The sequence below is a fragment of the Juglans microcarpa x Juglans regia genome, chromosome 2D (assembly GCF_004785595.1).
Source record: "Juglans microcarpa x Juglans regia isolate MS1-56 chromosome 2D, Jm3101_v1.0, whole genome shotgun sequence".
Lineage (NCBI taxonomy): Eukaryota > Viridiplantae > Streptophyta > Magnoliopsida > Fagales > Juglandaceae > Juglans > Juglans microcarpa x Juglans regia.
Genome location: NC_054596.1, coordinates 40784974 through 40798900, shown reverse-complemented (window position 1 = coordinate 40798900; position 13927 = coordinate 40784974). Strand labels below are relative to the sequence as shown.

The 13927-nt window shown below is 36.4% G+C and overlaps 2 protein-coding genes across 5 annotated transcripts; one reads left to right on the top strand and one right to left on the bottom strand.

The window, feature by feature from the left end:
- The first annotated feature begins 204 nt into the window (after positions 1–204).
- LOC121250140 lies at positions 205–3752 on the top strand. Of its 3 annotated transcripts, none has more exons than XM_041149088.1 (4): positions 205–273; positions 466–505; positions 926–1012; positions 1334–3752. In XM_041149088.1, exon 4 carries the CDS (start codon positions 1357–1359, stop codon positions 3589–3591), a length of 2235 nt encoding a protein of 744 aa, XP_041005022.1. In that variant the 5' UTR covers positions 205–273; positions 466–505; positions 926–1012; positions 1334–1356; the 3' UTR covers positions 3592–3752. The 3 variants fall into 3 exon arrangements, with proteins under 3 accessions (XP_041005022.1, XP_041005021.1, XP_041005023.1); XM_041149089.1 differs by lacking the exon at positions 205–273 and adding an exon at positions 1202–1246 and having other exon boundaries at positions 311–505; XM_041149087.1 differs by lacking the exon at positions 205–273 and having other exon boundaries at positions 298–505.
- Positions 3753–4746: 994 nt separating this feature from the next.
- Positions 4747–12470, bottom strand: LOC121250203 (flowering locus K homology domain-like). Of its 2 annotated transcripts, none has more exons than XM_041149224.1 (7): positions 12318–12470; positions 11426–11709; positions 7591–7840; positions 7203–7351; positions 6658–6939; positions 5759–5953; positions 4747–5052 (listed from the first exon to the last, which is right to left on the bottom strand). In XM_041149224.1, the coding sequence occupies exons 2-7, from the start codon at positions 11696–11698 to the stop codon at positions 4867–4869; spliced, it is 1335 nt and encodes a 444-aa protein (XP_041005158.1). In that variant the 5' UTR covers positions 11699–11709; positions 12318–12470; the 3' UTR covers positions 4747–4866. The 2 variants fall into 2 exon arrangements, with proteins under 2 accessions (XP_041005158.1, XP_041005157.1); XM_041149223.1 differs by having other exon boundaries at positions 11426–11724; positions 12318–12466.
- Between the last annotated feature and the right edge of the window lie 1457 nt (positions 12471–13927).

Below are 13927 nucleotides of genomic sequence, written 5' to 3'. Positions count from 1 at the left end.
AAATTAATTGAATTTTTTTAAGCATTATTTATATACTATATATTTGATAAAAAAATTAAAAATTAAAAAATTATGTGTGATGTGCAGTAGATGATGTGTGATGAATAGAATTTTTGATAATAATGTGGGTAAAAAAAATAAAAGGAATGGTATAAAATGGTACGAAAGGGACAACAGGATGACGTAAATACCCTCGAATCTGAGCAGGCGAGCCCAAACCTTTTGCCCCTCCAAATTTCTCTGTCTTCACCTTCTCTGCCCTTCATCTTTCAGGTTTTCCCCTCTTTAACCCTAAAAAACCCCCCACCACCCTTCCCTCAAACTCTCTCTCTCTCTCTCTCTCTCTCTCTCATTCATTTTTCCCGCAGTTTTTCTTAAATGATATTAACGCTTTTTCCTTCATTTTCACTTTATTTTTCTAAATCGACTCTTTCATAATTAATGATTTATTTATTTATTTTGCAGGGTTCTCTTGAAGCTTGTTTCCGGGAAGGTTCTGTTAAACGTGAGTTCTTCATTGTGCTCTTTTTTCTCTATCTGAGCGAAAGTTTTTTCTGTCTGGGTCCCTAGAAATTTAACGAAAAGGAAATAAAATTGTATTGCTTTTGGCTTCGCAGTGAATAGAACTTTTAACTCAACCCAGTTACTAGTTACATGTACCCACTGAAAAGAAAAGTAAAACCAATGTAAATCGAACGGTTGCGTAATTTCATTAGGCTTCGCAGCGTCATGGAAACTTTGACTCTATATATCTTTTGATTTCTCGGAGAAAAAGAAACACAACTAGTGTCTAGTCCTAAATAATGACAAACATTAAGATTCTTGAATGTTATGAATTTGTTTCTAATATTAATGTGGCTTCTTTGCAAGTTCAATTTCTCTTCATGAACTTTGTGTTTACCGGTAGTATCTCTCTATTTATCAGTTTGTTCAGCTTAATTCGTACAAGATTTCTCTGCTGGAGGAAAACGCGGGTGGACAGCAAAAACGCATGTTGCGAATGTAGTTTTAGGTAAATCTCTTTCGATACAATAATTATGACCTTGTTTTTGGCTCTTTTTTTTTTATTGGCACTGGGTGTCCAGTAACAGCATCCCGAATTTTTTATTTATATATATATATATATATATATATATATATATGTTTGTGCCCTGCGTGGGAGGAAACAGAAAAGATCCATAAGTATTTATTTTCTGGACAGGTCTAATTGGAAAAACACATATTAAAGAACAAAATTCTTTTGGCTGTAAGTTGAGCTTTTGATTTCGTTAACAGGGTTGCATTAATTGTTAACTGTTAGATTTGTTATGGTGAACCATGACTTGATTCTCAGGAAAAATTGGGATTTTGTCATTGATGCTGGATCATCATTTGGCACTAGAGCATAATAACAATCTCATCATGGGCCATGGTCATAATTCAGGGTTTGAACAGACCCATGATATTGACATGGACTTAGGTGACGGCCATGACCATGGCTTGGGTTTAGGACATACCCATGGACTAGCTCTTGGGTTGACATATGAACACGGAATGGCTCCTCAACATGCAGATGTTGCAAATTGTGAAGAAGATGGTTTAGAATTGGACGGAAATAAAGATTATGTAGCTGATCAAGAACTTACTGATGCTGAAAACCATAATGATGAATTGGCTCATACAGCTCAGGATCATGCCCTTGGTTTATGTGATACTCATGGGTTGGTTGTTGTAGAAAACCATGATCTTCAGGTGAGCTTAGATCTAGCTGTGGACCAGAATCATGAGATGGGTATCGTACCTGTCTCAGATATGGCACCTGAGCTAGTTGGTACTCCTGTCCTCCAGTCCAGAGCCCTAGTTTTGGATTCTGATGTCAAACTGACTGTTGGACAAGAGTTTTCTGATGTCCATAGTTGCCGAAGAGCACTGAGGGATGCAGCCATTGCTCTTCGCTTCGAGATGCAGACAATCAAGTCTGACAAAACTCGTTTTACTGCCAAATGTGCAAGTGAGGGATGCCCTTGGCGAATTCATGCTGCAAAGCTTCCAGGTGTTCCTACCTTCACAATTAGAACCATCCATAAGCCACATACCTGTGGTGGAATTACCCATCTCGGTCATCAACAAGCCTCAGTGCAGTGGGTTGCAGAGTCTGTTGAACAGCGCCTGAGGGAAAATCCGAATTATAGACCGAAGGAGATATTAGAAGAGATACACCGGGTCCATGGGATCGCATTATCATACAAGCAAGCATGGAGGGGGAGGGAGCGAATCATGGCCTCAGTTCGCGGATCATTCGAGGAAGATTATCGTCTGCTTCCCCAGTATTGTGACCAGATAAGAATGAAAAATCCAGGAAGTATGGCGTTCGTTCATGGGAATCCTGTTGATGATAACTGTTTCCAACGCCTATTTATTTCCTTTCAAGCATCAATTTATGGGTTTTTAAATGCATGCCGGCCATTTATAGGACTTGATAGGACTCCTTTGAAAAGCAAATACCTTGGGACGTTACTTTTTGCCTCTAGTTTTGATGGAGATGGTGCTTTGTTTCCTTTGGCATTTGGGGTGGTTGATGAGGAAAATGATGATAACTGGATGTGGTTCCTTTCTGAGCTGCATAACCTGCTTGAAATTAATGCAGAGAACATGCCAAGGCTTACACTTTTGTCTGATAGGAAGAAAGCAATCGTGGATGGAGTAGAAGCAAACTTCCCAACTGCTTTCCATGGGTTTTGCATGCACCATCTTAGTGACAGTTTCCAGAAGGAGTTCAACAGTGCCATTCTCATCAATCTTCTTTGGGAGGCTGCTCATGCTCTCACTATCATTGAGTTTGAAGCCAAAATCCTTGAGATTGAAGAGATCTCACAGGATGCTGCCTATTGGATTCGACGAATCCCACCTCGCTTGTGGGCCACTGCGTATTTTGAGGGAACAAGATTTGGCCATCTGACAGCTAATATAGCTGAATATTTGACTACTTGGATAGTTGAAGCTTCTGGGCTTCCAATCATTCAAATGATGGAGTACATTCGTCGGCAGCTGATGACTTGGTTTAATGAGCGCCGTGAAGCAAGCATGCAGTGGACAACTATACTTGTTCCTTCTGCCGAACGGCGCGTGTCAGATGCCATTGAGTGTGCACATAACTACCAAGTGCTCCGAGCAAATGAAGCTGAATTTGAAGTCATATCACATGAAGGCTCACATATAGTGGACATTCGAACCCGTTGCTGTTCATGTCGTGGATGGCAACTTTGTGGGCTGCCTTGTGCTCATGCTGTGGCAGCTCTTCTTTCTTGCAGGCAGAATGTTTATCGATTTACTGAAAGTTGTTTCACAGTGGCAAATTATCGCAAGGCATATTCACAAACGATACACCCAATCCCAGATAAAACAATGTGGAAGACGTCAGAGGTATTTCAGAATGACGGGGATAAAGATGTTGAGGTGGTCATAAACCCGCCAAAATCACTCCGGCCACCTGGACGACCAAGGAAACGGCGAGTTCGTTCAGAGGATGGTGGTCGTGTGAAACGCGTTGTGCATTGCAGCCGCTGCAATCAGACTGGCCATTTTCGAACAACATGTGCAGCACCTATATAGAGAGAGATTTGTCTAGCTCTAGTTTTTAGCTGCCTTTGTTTTCAGAATTTTTTCCTTAATTATTTCATAGGATTCTCTATAGAAATATTCAGCTTAGATAGGCGACAGCTTCACATGTCCACTCCATTGTTTGTTTTAAATATTGGCTATTGCATTGTTTCTATAGAGCTCAACTCCCCTCTTTTGCTTTTAATTACGTTATAATGCTTTCCTTATTTTTCATCCATCTCACAAGTCAGACTTCATCTAGTTTAATGGCATTTGCGGAGGATTTGAGATTTGTATATATTTACTTGCATCTTCGAACTTGTGACACTGATGATGTTATTTCTAGATAATCCGTATTATGACAACGTAATCACCACCAAAATGTGCCAGCACAGACAATAAAATAGAAGGACAATGCTAGGGCATTGAGAAATGTGACCTTTGCATAGTACCGATAGTGCAAATTGTTTTTTTCTTTTTTTTTCTAAATAATTTTTAAATTCCTTTAGACATTTTGAAAAAAACAATACAAATTTATTAAAAAACACTTTCTTAACCATTAAATAAATGAATAAATAAAGAAAATATATATATATATAAAAAAAAAAAAAGCACAATCAGATGGGAGAAGCATTTTCCAAAAGAAAAAATTTATTCATCTATTTTCTCATCATCTTCTTATTATCTCATGATGTGACATTAGATAATAGATTCACAAGTGAAATATAATAAATAGTCTCTAATTATCTAATGCCACATTATGAGATGATAAGAAGATGAAAATTGAGATAATGAATAGCATTGTGCCGCATTAGTAGAAAAATTTTGGACAAAGAATGGCATTATTTTGCTTATTTACCGAGCAAGCTTCTAATATGAGTGCAAAGATGGAGAAAGTGAGTAGGTGGTTAGATGAAATCAGTAATCAATAAAGTGAAACTGCTTTTTTCGAGTCGTTTGAACAACTTTCTTCAGGAATCATTATGTTTTTAGATATGCGTTGCAAGCAAAGGCTTACTTACGCCTTCCAACATTCATCTTGAAAGAAAGAATGATGAGCTTTCTGTGCGGATTTCGCGAGTTCCTTCGCTGTCAACGAAAAAATAAAGTAGACCTGATTGGAGGACCAAAGTAGCAATAAAAGCAAGAGGGTATTGTGACCGAAGCTAAAAAGGCCAAACACATTGGTTCATGTATTAAGAAATGGAAGACAGAATGTCATCAGATTCAGGAACATATTGATGTGTCCAACGCTGAACACACACCAACAAAAACCGCACCGGTTTCTCAGTAACCATAACTATTGCCATACGCCAAACCGAAGTCAGGGCCAGTTGCAGCATGGCCTGTGTGTCCACCAGTGTTGGCCTGAGGAGATGCATATGCAGCATGCCCCGGATAAGCATTATAACCCTGGTTGGTTGATCTCCCGGTTGGATTCTGCGTAGAGGTTGCAGCTTCGGCCATGAAATTCTGCATCATTGCATATAGGAGTAAGGGGTTTTCAGGTAAAGGTAAAGCACCAGCGAGAGACAGACATGCATCACATGATGGTAACCAGAAACCTATACTCAAACAACATTGAAGTATCGGCAGTTGATATCAAAAATAGATTTCAAAACCAGCTATGTTTAGTTCAGAAGAAAAAAAAAAAAGACTCGTCAAACATTGGTCAAAACAAAAGTTTTGTGAAAAAAAGGGGTCTATCCTCCCTCATCTCCCACCACGCAGATGGGAAGGCTCTCTTCTGTTCAGGAAATAAAAAGATAGTTACGTTTTCATATTTCATAAATACATCTGAGTCTCACAAGTAAAAACTAGAACACAGCACGAAAACGCATGAAAACTGTCACTATAAAACAGACAAACTTTAACACGACGGCTAAACTACATCTAGAAAAATCATATCCATTCATACTCTAATTACCTATTATCTATTTCAACAAAACAAGTAAAACATACAACTGAAAAACAGAAAGCAAATACCACTTCAGATTTCATGCCAGTACCAAATCAAGGAAAAAATTCAAAGTACTAAAAAGTGCAGATAAGAAAATAACCATCATAAAATAAAAATAAGACTGGCAAACAAACAAAATCATACTAATTAAACTGAAAGAAACAAGAGAATAAAGGCAAGCATTGCACATGTTACAACCACAAGAATTGTAATGTATACCTGAATTAACTGTTGAGCTGTTTGTATTTGTGAAGCCGATCCATTTATTTCAACAGTCATCTCCCCAGGCACACCCCTTGTTTCCTGTATTGCAATACTTGCCCCACTTGCACGACGAATGTAGCTTATATTCGCACCAGATTTACCAATTACAGCATCTGCATATAATAGAGGAATTTGCATGTGTTGCATAACCTACACAACAGAATTAAACAGCATAATATATAAATATTCTTGTGATAGAAGAAGCCAACCCCCTGCCTCCCTGCTGCCATTCTCTTTCTGGGTTTTTAGGAGGAGAAAAATACAAATAAAAAAAATCAGTTGCAACTTGTAATTTTTGTGTGATTAAAGTTACTGAACAAACCCCCTAATTTGGAATGTTTTCATACATTATTTAACGTGACACTAAGGTGCTAGTTATAAAGCAGATTGAATAATTGACATCACACCAAACGTTCATTTTCACAGCAGCAATACGAATAAAGCAGTTTTCCTCAGCAAAAAAGAAAAGACAAAAACTATGTGGGCCACAAAAGGAGAGTTCTGGCCCAATGATGCTTTAAAGAATTATGGTCCGGACCTCTAGCGTCAATACCATCCAGCCCAATCCCTTATTTATGAGAGTCGAAGCCAAAGGAAAGCAGATGCATGTGGTGGAAATGCATGCATAACAAGTTTTACCCTTCAACCAAAAACACTTGATAGGTATAAATTTTACAGAAGACGACTCCTCAACCAAAAAGATCAAAAGTGAGATAAAATCCAAAAATCTGTCATTTCTTGTCATTTGCTCTATTATCAAAGATTTTGGATTTCAACTCGAAGGTAACAATATCATAGTGATTACCCAAGTCAGATTCTTAAAAGTAGTCAAGATCATAGCAAGCAGAAAGAACCTTCGTATCCACTGGTTGTTGTGGCTGCCCAATTGACGAACGAAGCCCCACAGAAGCATCCCTTCCATACATAGGAGGCCCCTGACGATGCTTACTGTCCAAAGGAGATATTTCAGCAGGATGGTAATAATTTTCATTATGATGTGGAGGCAGCTGCATATACTGAGTATTAGGAGCAAAACCAGGTCCAGCACCATCACTAATTGGAAAACCTTGAGTAGGTGGGCCCCAGGATTGGTGTGGAGGAACATTCTGATTCGCTCGGACATTTGGCATCTGCATCTGACCAATAGAAACAATTATACATGTCAAAATAGGTGGGCGACTAGAAAAAATCTAACAACTGCCTAAAACCAATCAAAGCTACCCACCCTAAGCCCACAATACTCTTGCAAAAAGAAAATGTAATTTGGCTGAGAAAATGGGTCAAACTCTACATCTCAACTTTTCTAGAAGCAAAAACATTTGATTCAAGCACATTTACATAACTTCCTACCAGGTCTCACATGAATTCTAATCCTATATTACTCAAGGAAGAAACTTACTTGAGTTTCAAATACCCCAACAATACTGCGGTCAACCAAGAACTTCCTGAGATGATTCAAAATCAATTCAACTGCTTTGTGCACACCAGTGGGTTCCCCTTGTATCTCAACTAAACTATCATCTTGCAGAGAAAAAGTTGGCAGGTTTTCTGCGGTAAATTATGATAAAATTCAGGACATTGAAGCAGCCTTTCTGTGATATACATTTAACAGTCAAATTATCAACATTATGACGGACTAAATTGAGTCCCTCATATCTTTGGCAGCACAGAAAAACCAACAAATGCAATTCTCACAACCCAAAGAATGCAACTACATTGTCTCAAAATCTTCAATGAAGAAAAAACATGTAACATTCTTGTATGGAAATAATATTTTGCAAGATTACCTGCACCAAGAACACGGATGGTACAATTAGAAGCATCTTGAATAGACTTTATAGTGGAGCCATGCTTCCCAATTAGGCTTCCTGCCTGAATATCTGCCACTAGAATCCTTGTAGTAATAGTGCCCATGGCACCAGATACAGCATGAGCAGGGTCAGTGTCTAAGTCGACAAGTTGTTTATGAACTCTTAATAAAGCATCCATGGCAGGAGAAAGATGGAGATCTGGCTCTTCTTTAGCAGAAACCATCACCTTACAAAAGGCAAGAGAATCACACAGTGAAGATAGCAACATTAGCAAACCATGATTCTTACGAGACAAAACATCCAGCTGTGGCTCATGAAGTTCATGGAAGACAGAAAAAGAAAAACCAAAACTTTATTCAACCTTTTAATCCATTGAAACACAAAATTAGCTTCTTACAACAACACAATTAATAATCTATGTTATAATACTGGAAAGAAGTGTTCCATCCCATCCTGATCTGTCTAATCATCCAAACAATACATCAAACTAAAAGAATTTCACTATACGTAGATGAAAAACCACCACAGTGCTAAGACTGTGAAACTGTCATTAAGGTGCCACATACAGGAGACTTGAGGAACACATGACTAAAATTGATTAATGTAGTCCACAAGGACAAGGAAAATTGGGGGTTTGCGAGAGAGCGGGGAGGGTCAGGAGAAGCTTTGACACAACAATCACCAAAAACCATACAACACCTGTGTTCCAACCTTTCTTAGCAAGAAACCACTCCGTTATCAATTTAAAGGTTTTTGACATGGTGGTGGTGAAAAACCAAGACCCCAAAACCAGAGTGGTGCATACATATTAAGACATGATAAGAATAAAATCTTGAACACAAGCATTTTAATATTTCGCATATTTTGTGTATGCATTTTACCTTTTGTCTATTTATGTTAAAACTTGTATGTTTAAATGACTTTCTTAGGACTACTAATAAGCTATTTACTTATGCCACTCTAGTGGTAAAGTGGATTGAGACATATTTCACATTCTAGATTTTAGTCAATGTTTTGACAAGCTATATTACTCTGCTTTCACTTAGTTTGGGCTAATTCAATATTATGTGGAACAAGTTTGTGACGCTTGTTAGTAATACTAGATCATAGTGATGACAATTTAAGAGTTTCCTAGAACAAAGTTTAACAGTGTCCAGCAAGACACCAGCGACCAAGTTCTGTAGTTACCAGATACAGTGAAAGCTTCACGATACCAAATTCTGCACAATGTAATCCTGATTGTTAAGACAAAAAGAATCAGCAATTGTAATGCTCAGAACAGATCCCTGCAAACTTGATCTTTGGTTCTTCTAGTTTGAAGCCACTTTGTTCACTGATTTGTTGCCTTAGATATGCGAAGAACCTGCACACATTCATTTTGGTTATTGTGACAAAAGACACTTTTTTGTCTGTTTTAGATTTAGCCTCTGTTAATTTCTTTTCACCTTTCAACTTCAGTCTTATTATCTTTTACAATTTAAAAAAAATTAAGTAACCCAATTTTCTTGGCATCTCTTTTAAATATTTGAGTGAACATATTTTATTATAAATGACAGTGTTCATCTGTTGCTAGTTACTGCGTTCAGATCAACATAAACAGTTAGTCCTTCTGTGAACATTTGATAGCAGTGGTTGTTCCAAACATCTGATAGTGATTTCATTACAAACAAGAAGCTTCATGCATCTATTTCATGGACTTCCAACAAGCAATACCAAACCAATAACAATTCTAGAGTATAACACTGCACATATTAATTAGGTTAAAGAAAAAAACCAATAAAACTGCACCCATTAATTGAGATGTTACGTATCAACATCTTCATTTAAAAATACCCCCTATTTTCAAACACACCACCAAACTTAAAACTACTGCAACCAATCTCCTAATTTGAAATTTCAGAGTGTTTCATTCATGCGCACATTTGCTATGTAAAATAATCAAAGAACCTCTGAAATAGAAAATGACCAACTTATACAGACAATGTGGAGAAGGAAAAGAAAAACCATATATATCACGTGCAGAATGCTCTTATCCATCCAGTCACTGTTTGACAATCCAAAGATCTCTCAGTCTTTGTTCATAAAGAGGAGGTTTTCAAAAGGAAATCAATGTGGTATTATAGGGTGGGACAAAACAGATGGGTATTGAACTGATTTAAGAAGACAAGAAAATGTATGAGAAAGAACTACTTTTTCATCTTTCTCTTTTCCGTGCCTCTACTTCTTTTCTCCTTTACAATTGTTTTTGTATCGTCTCTTTTCCCCTTTCGAAAACCCCAAAAAGAGTTCTCCTATGAGAATTCATTGTTTCTGCAATATCAAACTCTCCTTTTAGGTGTCTATGCAAAAAGACATGCAAATAGAGTACAGAAGCTCTTTACAATATAGAATATTGCTGCAAGTTATGGAAGCTGCGCACTTCACCACTGAAAAAAGCATGTCCGCCACAGCCAAGTTTCGTCCTGATCCCCCAGAAACAATAGGATCTTTTCCAATTCATCTTAAATGAATGATATCCCTTTAGTGCAAAATATAAGGTGTTTTGATAATTTGGCTTCCAAAAAATTTATATTGACAGGAATGTCTGAAACACCTCATATCTTAACTAATTGGATCTCTTTCTAACTATCAAAAAAAAAAAAAAAATGGCTACTCTTTTTAATAAGTAATCAAAGATTTTATTAAAAGACACAAAAGGCAAGACCCTAGCACACAGGTAGCATGTAGGGCATACTCTATATTTGAGAGAATCCTTACCCTTCCTGGAAGGGCTCTGTCCCTTGGGCTAAGATGGCAACATCTCGCAACCAGGTTAGATCTTGGGTCCATAAGAGCTTCCTGACAATTCTAGTAATTGCTCAACTTTGGCTATAGGGTTCTCTTCCATTTTGTTATGTTGGTGCTTGGGAAATGATCATTTGGGCCCATGTTCAAGTTGCTAGTTTCTTTTTTTTGCAAGAACTGTGGATGTAAAAGTGAAACACAAAAAAAAAGGTAACCTCCCCACCCCCCCAACCCAGCGCCCGCGGCTGCCCTCCTTAATGAAACTAGGAACTAAACTCATTTGATTCATCCCACTAATAGATAGGGTCATAAATGGTGAGTTTGGGTCCCAATTTCTCTTCAGAGAATTTTCCCCATTTCACATTGATCAAATGCACGTTGCACATGTCAAGCGTTTTCCATCCAAATTTATGCATGATTTACATGGTTATTTACCTATTAATAAACGTACACAAAATAAGAAATTTGAAGATAGATGAGTAGGACTACAAGGAAAGATTAGGTGATGAATGCAGTCATCCTTTTTAAGATAGAGGTGTCTCCTATTAAGAAAAAATGATGAGATAAGTGTTTAAGATTGTTTCATCACGTGTCATGGAGACCAACTAATGACACATGATGAAACATGATTTTATTTAATTCACGTTAAGAAAGGATATTTTAGTCAAGGGAGATCCAGCACATGATTATCATAGGAAAAATATACATATTAACGACCTCAACTAGTTAAAAAGTATCCATAGGTTTCCGCAACTAAACTGAAGTTAAGGCTATGTTAAATGAGTTCAGTACTCCACACATTTATATCACAAGAAACATGAGAACAAGAATGCTATTGGCAACAACTCTAACTCATTTCACAAATCAAAAGCAGGTTACATAATCAGTCAAACCATTATACGGTAAAAATATATGGGAACATCAGATGATTGATAATTTAAACACAGAAAATGAAACAAATACAAAAATGCCCAAAACATAATGATAAACCCCCAATAACTATAAATCTATAGAAAAAGTAACTCACTGCTCTTTCAAAGGTCCCAGGAGGACCATCCAGGATTTTAACCCGAGCCTTTGTCTCCTCAATGATTTTCTTAATGAATTCTCCCTTGCGACCAATAATGCCACCAACCTTCTGCACAGGAACCAACATCCTGAATACATTCTCTCCAGGCCATCCAGGCCACTTTTTTTCACCACTTCCCTTCAAATCAATCTGAGATCCTTCTTTCTGTGGAGGATCTATATTCTCGGGCGCATCAGTTGACTCGTGTTCATTTACATCTTCATTAGCCATTTCAGTGCTTCCTGGGAAAAACCAACCTATGGAAACTAATTAATATGTACATCTATAATTGAACATATTAAAGAACACCCCCCCCCCCCCCCCCCCCAAAAAAAAGAAATAAGAAAAGGACTGGCTGCTTACACCTCATCTACATTTTCATCAAACTATGAGTATATGAAGTTAACTACTCTTTTATGTAAATGACTGCCAAAAACAAAACTAGTTGTGAATGAAAAACTGATGCAGCAAATCCAAGCTTTCCCAACTGTGACTAATTTTCCAAATCTACTTAACAACTTCCAAGTATTAAAAATTTTACAATTCTGATTACATCTTAAAGCCAAAAATATGCAATTTCTCAGTCTTAATATGGCATTTCGCCGTCCTTACCCATATTTAACATGTAAATCAAAAGTTAACCAAATTCAATCATCACACAAAACCTCAAAGCTACACAGCGAGTTCCAGACACTGAACCATTTGGATACACAAATACGCATACGCACTCCTATTAACGTATTTATATGAAACCCTAGGGGGGAAAACTCATTGAGGAAAAAGGAACAGAATAAACAGCGTACAATAAACGAAGTTTATCTGTAGTATATTAGAGATTGAATCTACTTACAGAGAGATCAGTTTTTGAAATCTTCCGCACAGAGAGAGCTGGGGAGACACCGATTAGAGCGTAGCGTCTAGGTTAGGAGAGAGAGACAGAGAGGGAGATAGAGAGAGAGTAGTAAGGTTTTTTTATTTTTATTTTTATTTTTATTTTTATTTGAAAATCGTGTTTGGTTACTCGAGATGATATGAAAGTTAAACAGTAAAATAAATATTATTATAATAAATTTTTTTATTTTTTTAAATAAATAATTTATATAACCAAACGAAATTAACCCATCGGACATTTTATCATCAGGAATTTGGCACCTTTAATAATTTTTGAATGGGGAGCATCCAAGACTGATCACGCGTGATTGATCGAGGGGATATCCGGGAATAAGATCTCATGCAAATTGCCATTGATAAATATGATTTTACACTTAATACAATGCAATCTTCAAATAAAAATATTTCATCTGCAAAGGGATATTACGAAGATAAATGTGTTGTTACGTTAAATTATAAAATTCTTTTATTACAAAATAGATATAAGGTATGAGAACAAATTATATAAATTTATTTTAATCCTTCTATTTAAAAATGGCATTCTACACTTTTCCAAAGAATTAATTGATCAATTTTCTTTTATATATTTTAACTGTTAAAATGAAATGAGAGAGCATGGTTCCATTTTTAATAGTTGGATAATAAAATTATGTGCAACACCCTTAATATTTTATTAGTGTAAAAGTATATTTTTTCAATAATTTATTTATTTTTAATGCGAGAAAGACAGATAAAGTGTAATAATCTCAATATATGTGTTTGAAATCTAAGTCTTGGAGTGAGTGACATGTAGACACATATTGTGAGTCACACATCCTCAAACAATAAAAAGGTAATACTTTGCACGCTCTCTAGTTAAGATCCAATCTTTATTTATTATTTATTTTAATTATCAGAATTATGGTGTGAAGTATTGTTGAGAAATATTTTGAAATGTTTTGTAAACTAGAAAATATGTAAAATAACAAGAACAAATTAGAAAGAGAGAACCCGGTGTTAAAGCACATTGTGATGGACGCTTTCTTTAGAGTAGATTCCGTCGCCTCCAATTTTAAATATGTACTAGGCTTCTTGACAACATACTCCCAAAATACAACAACGTCAGTTTCCATTAATCTCCTCATCGGTGCACACAAAAAAGAGACTCTCGAACTCGATATAAAATAGTCAAAATCCAAAGAAATAAAGACAAAATGAATGAGGAAGTATTTCTCTAATGTTTGTAGAGAATTTAGCATCAATGAATTTGTGGGTGAGATTTCTTATTTATAGAGAATGAAATGGTACTTGTGAAAAATTACAACTAGAATGAAATGACACTTGTGAAAAATTACAATTCATTTAAATAAAATGGTACTTGTGAAAAGTCACATCACATAAATGAAATGGTATTTATGAAAAATCACAACTTATATAAATGAAATGATATTTGTGAAAAGTCACAACTAAAATGAAGAAACACTTTTGAGAAGTCACAACTTCTCAAATATTAGAGAATACATTGAAAATGTTTATAATTCACCAAAGTTGTTTGGTTGGGAAGTGATTAAGGCTCATATCTCCAAGCGG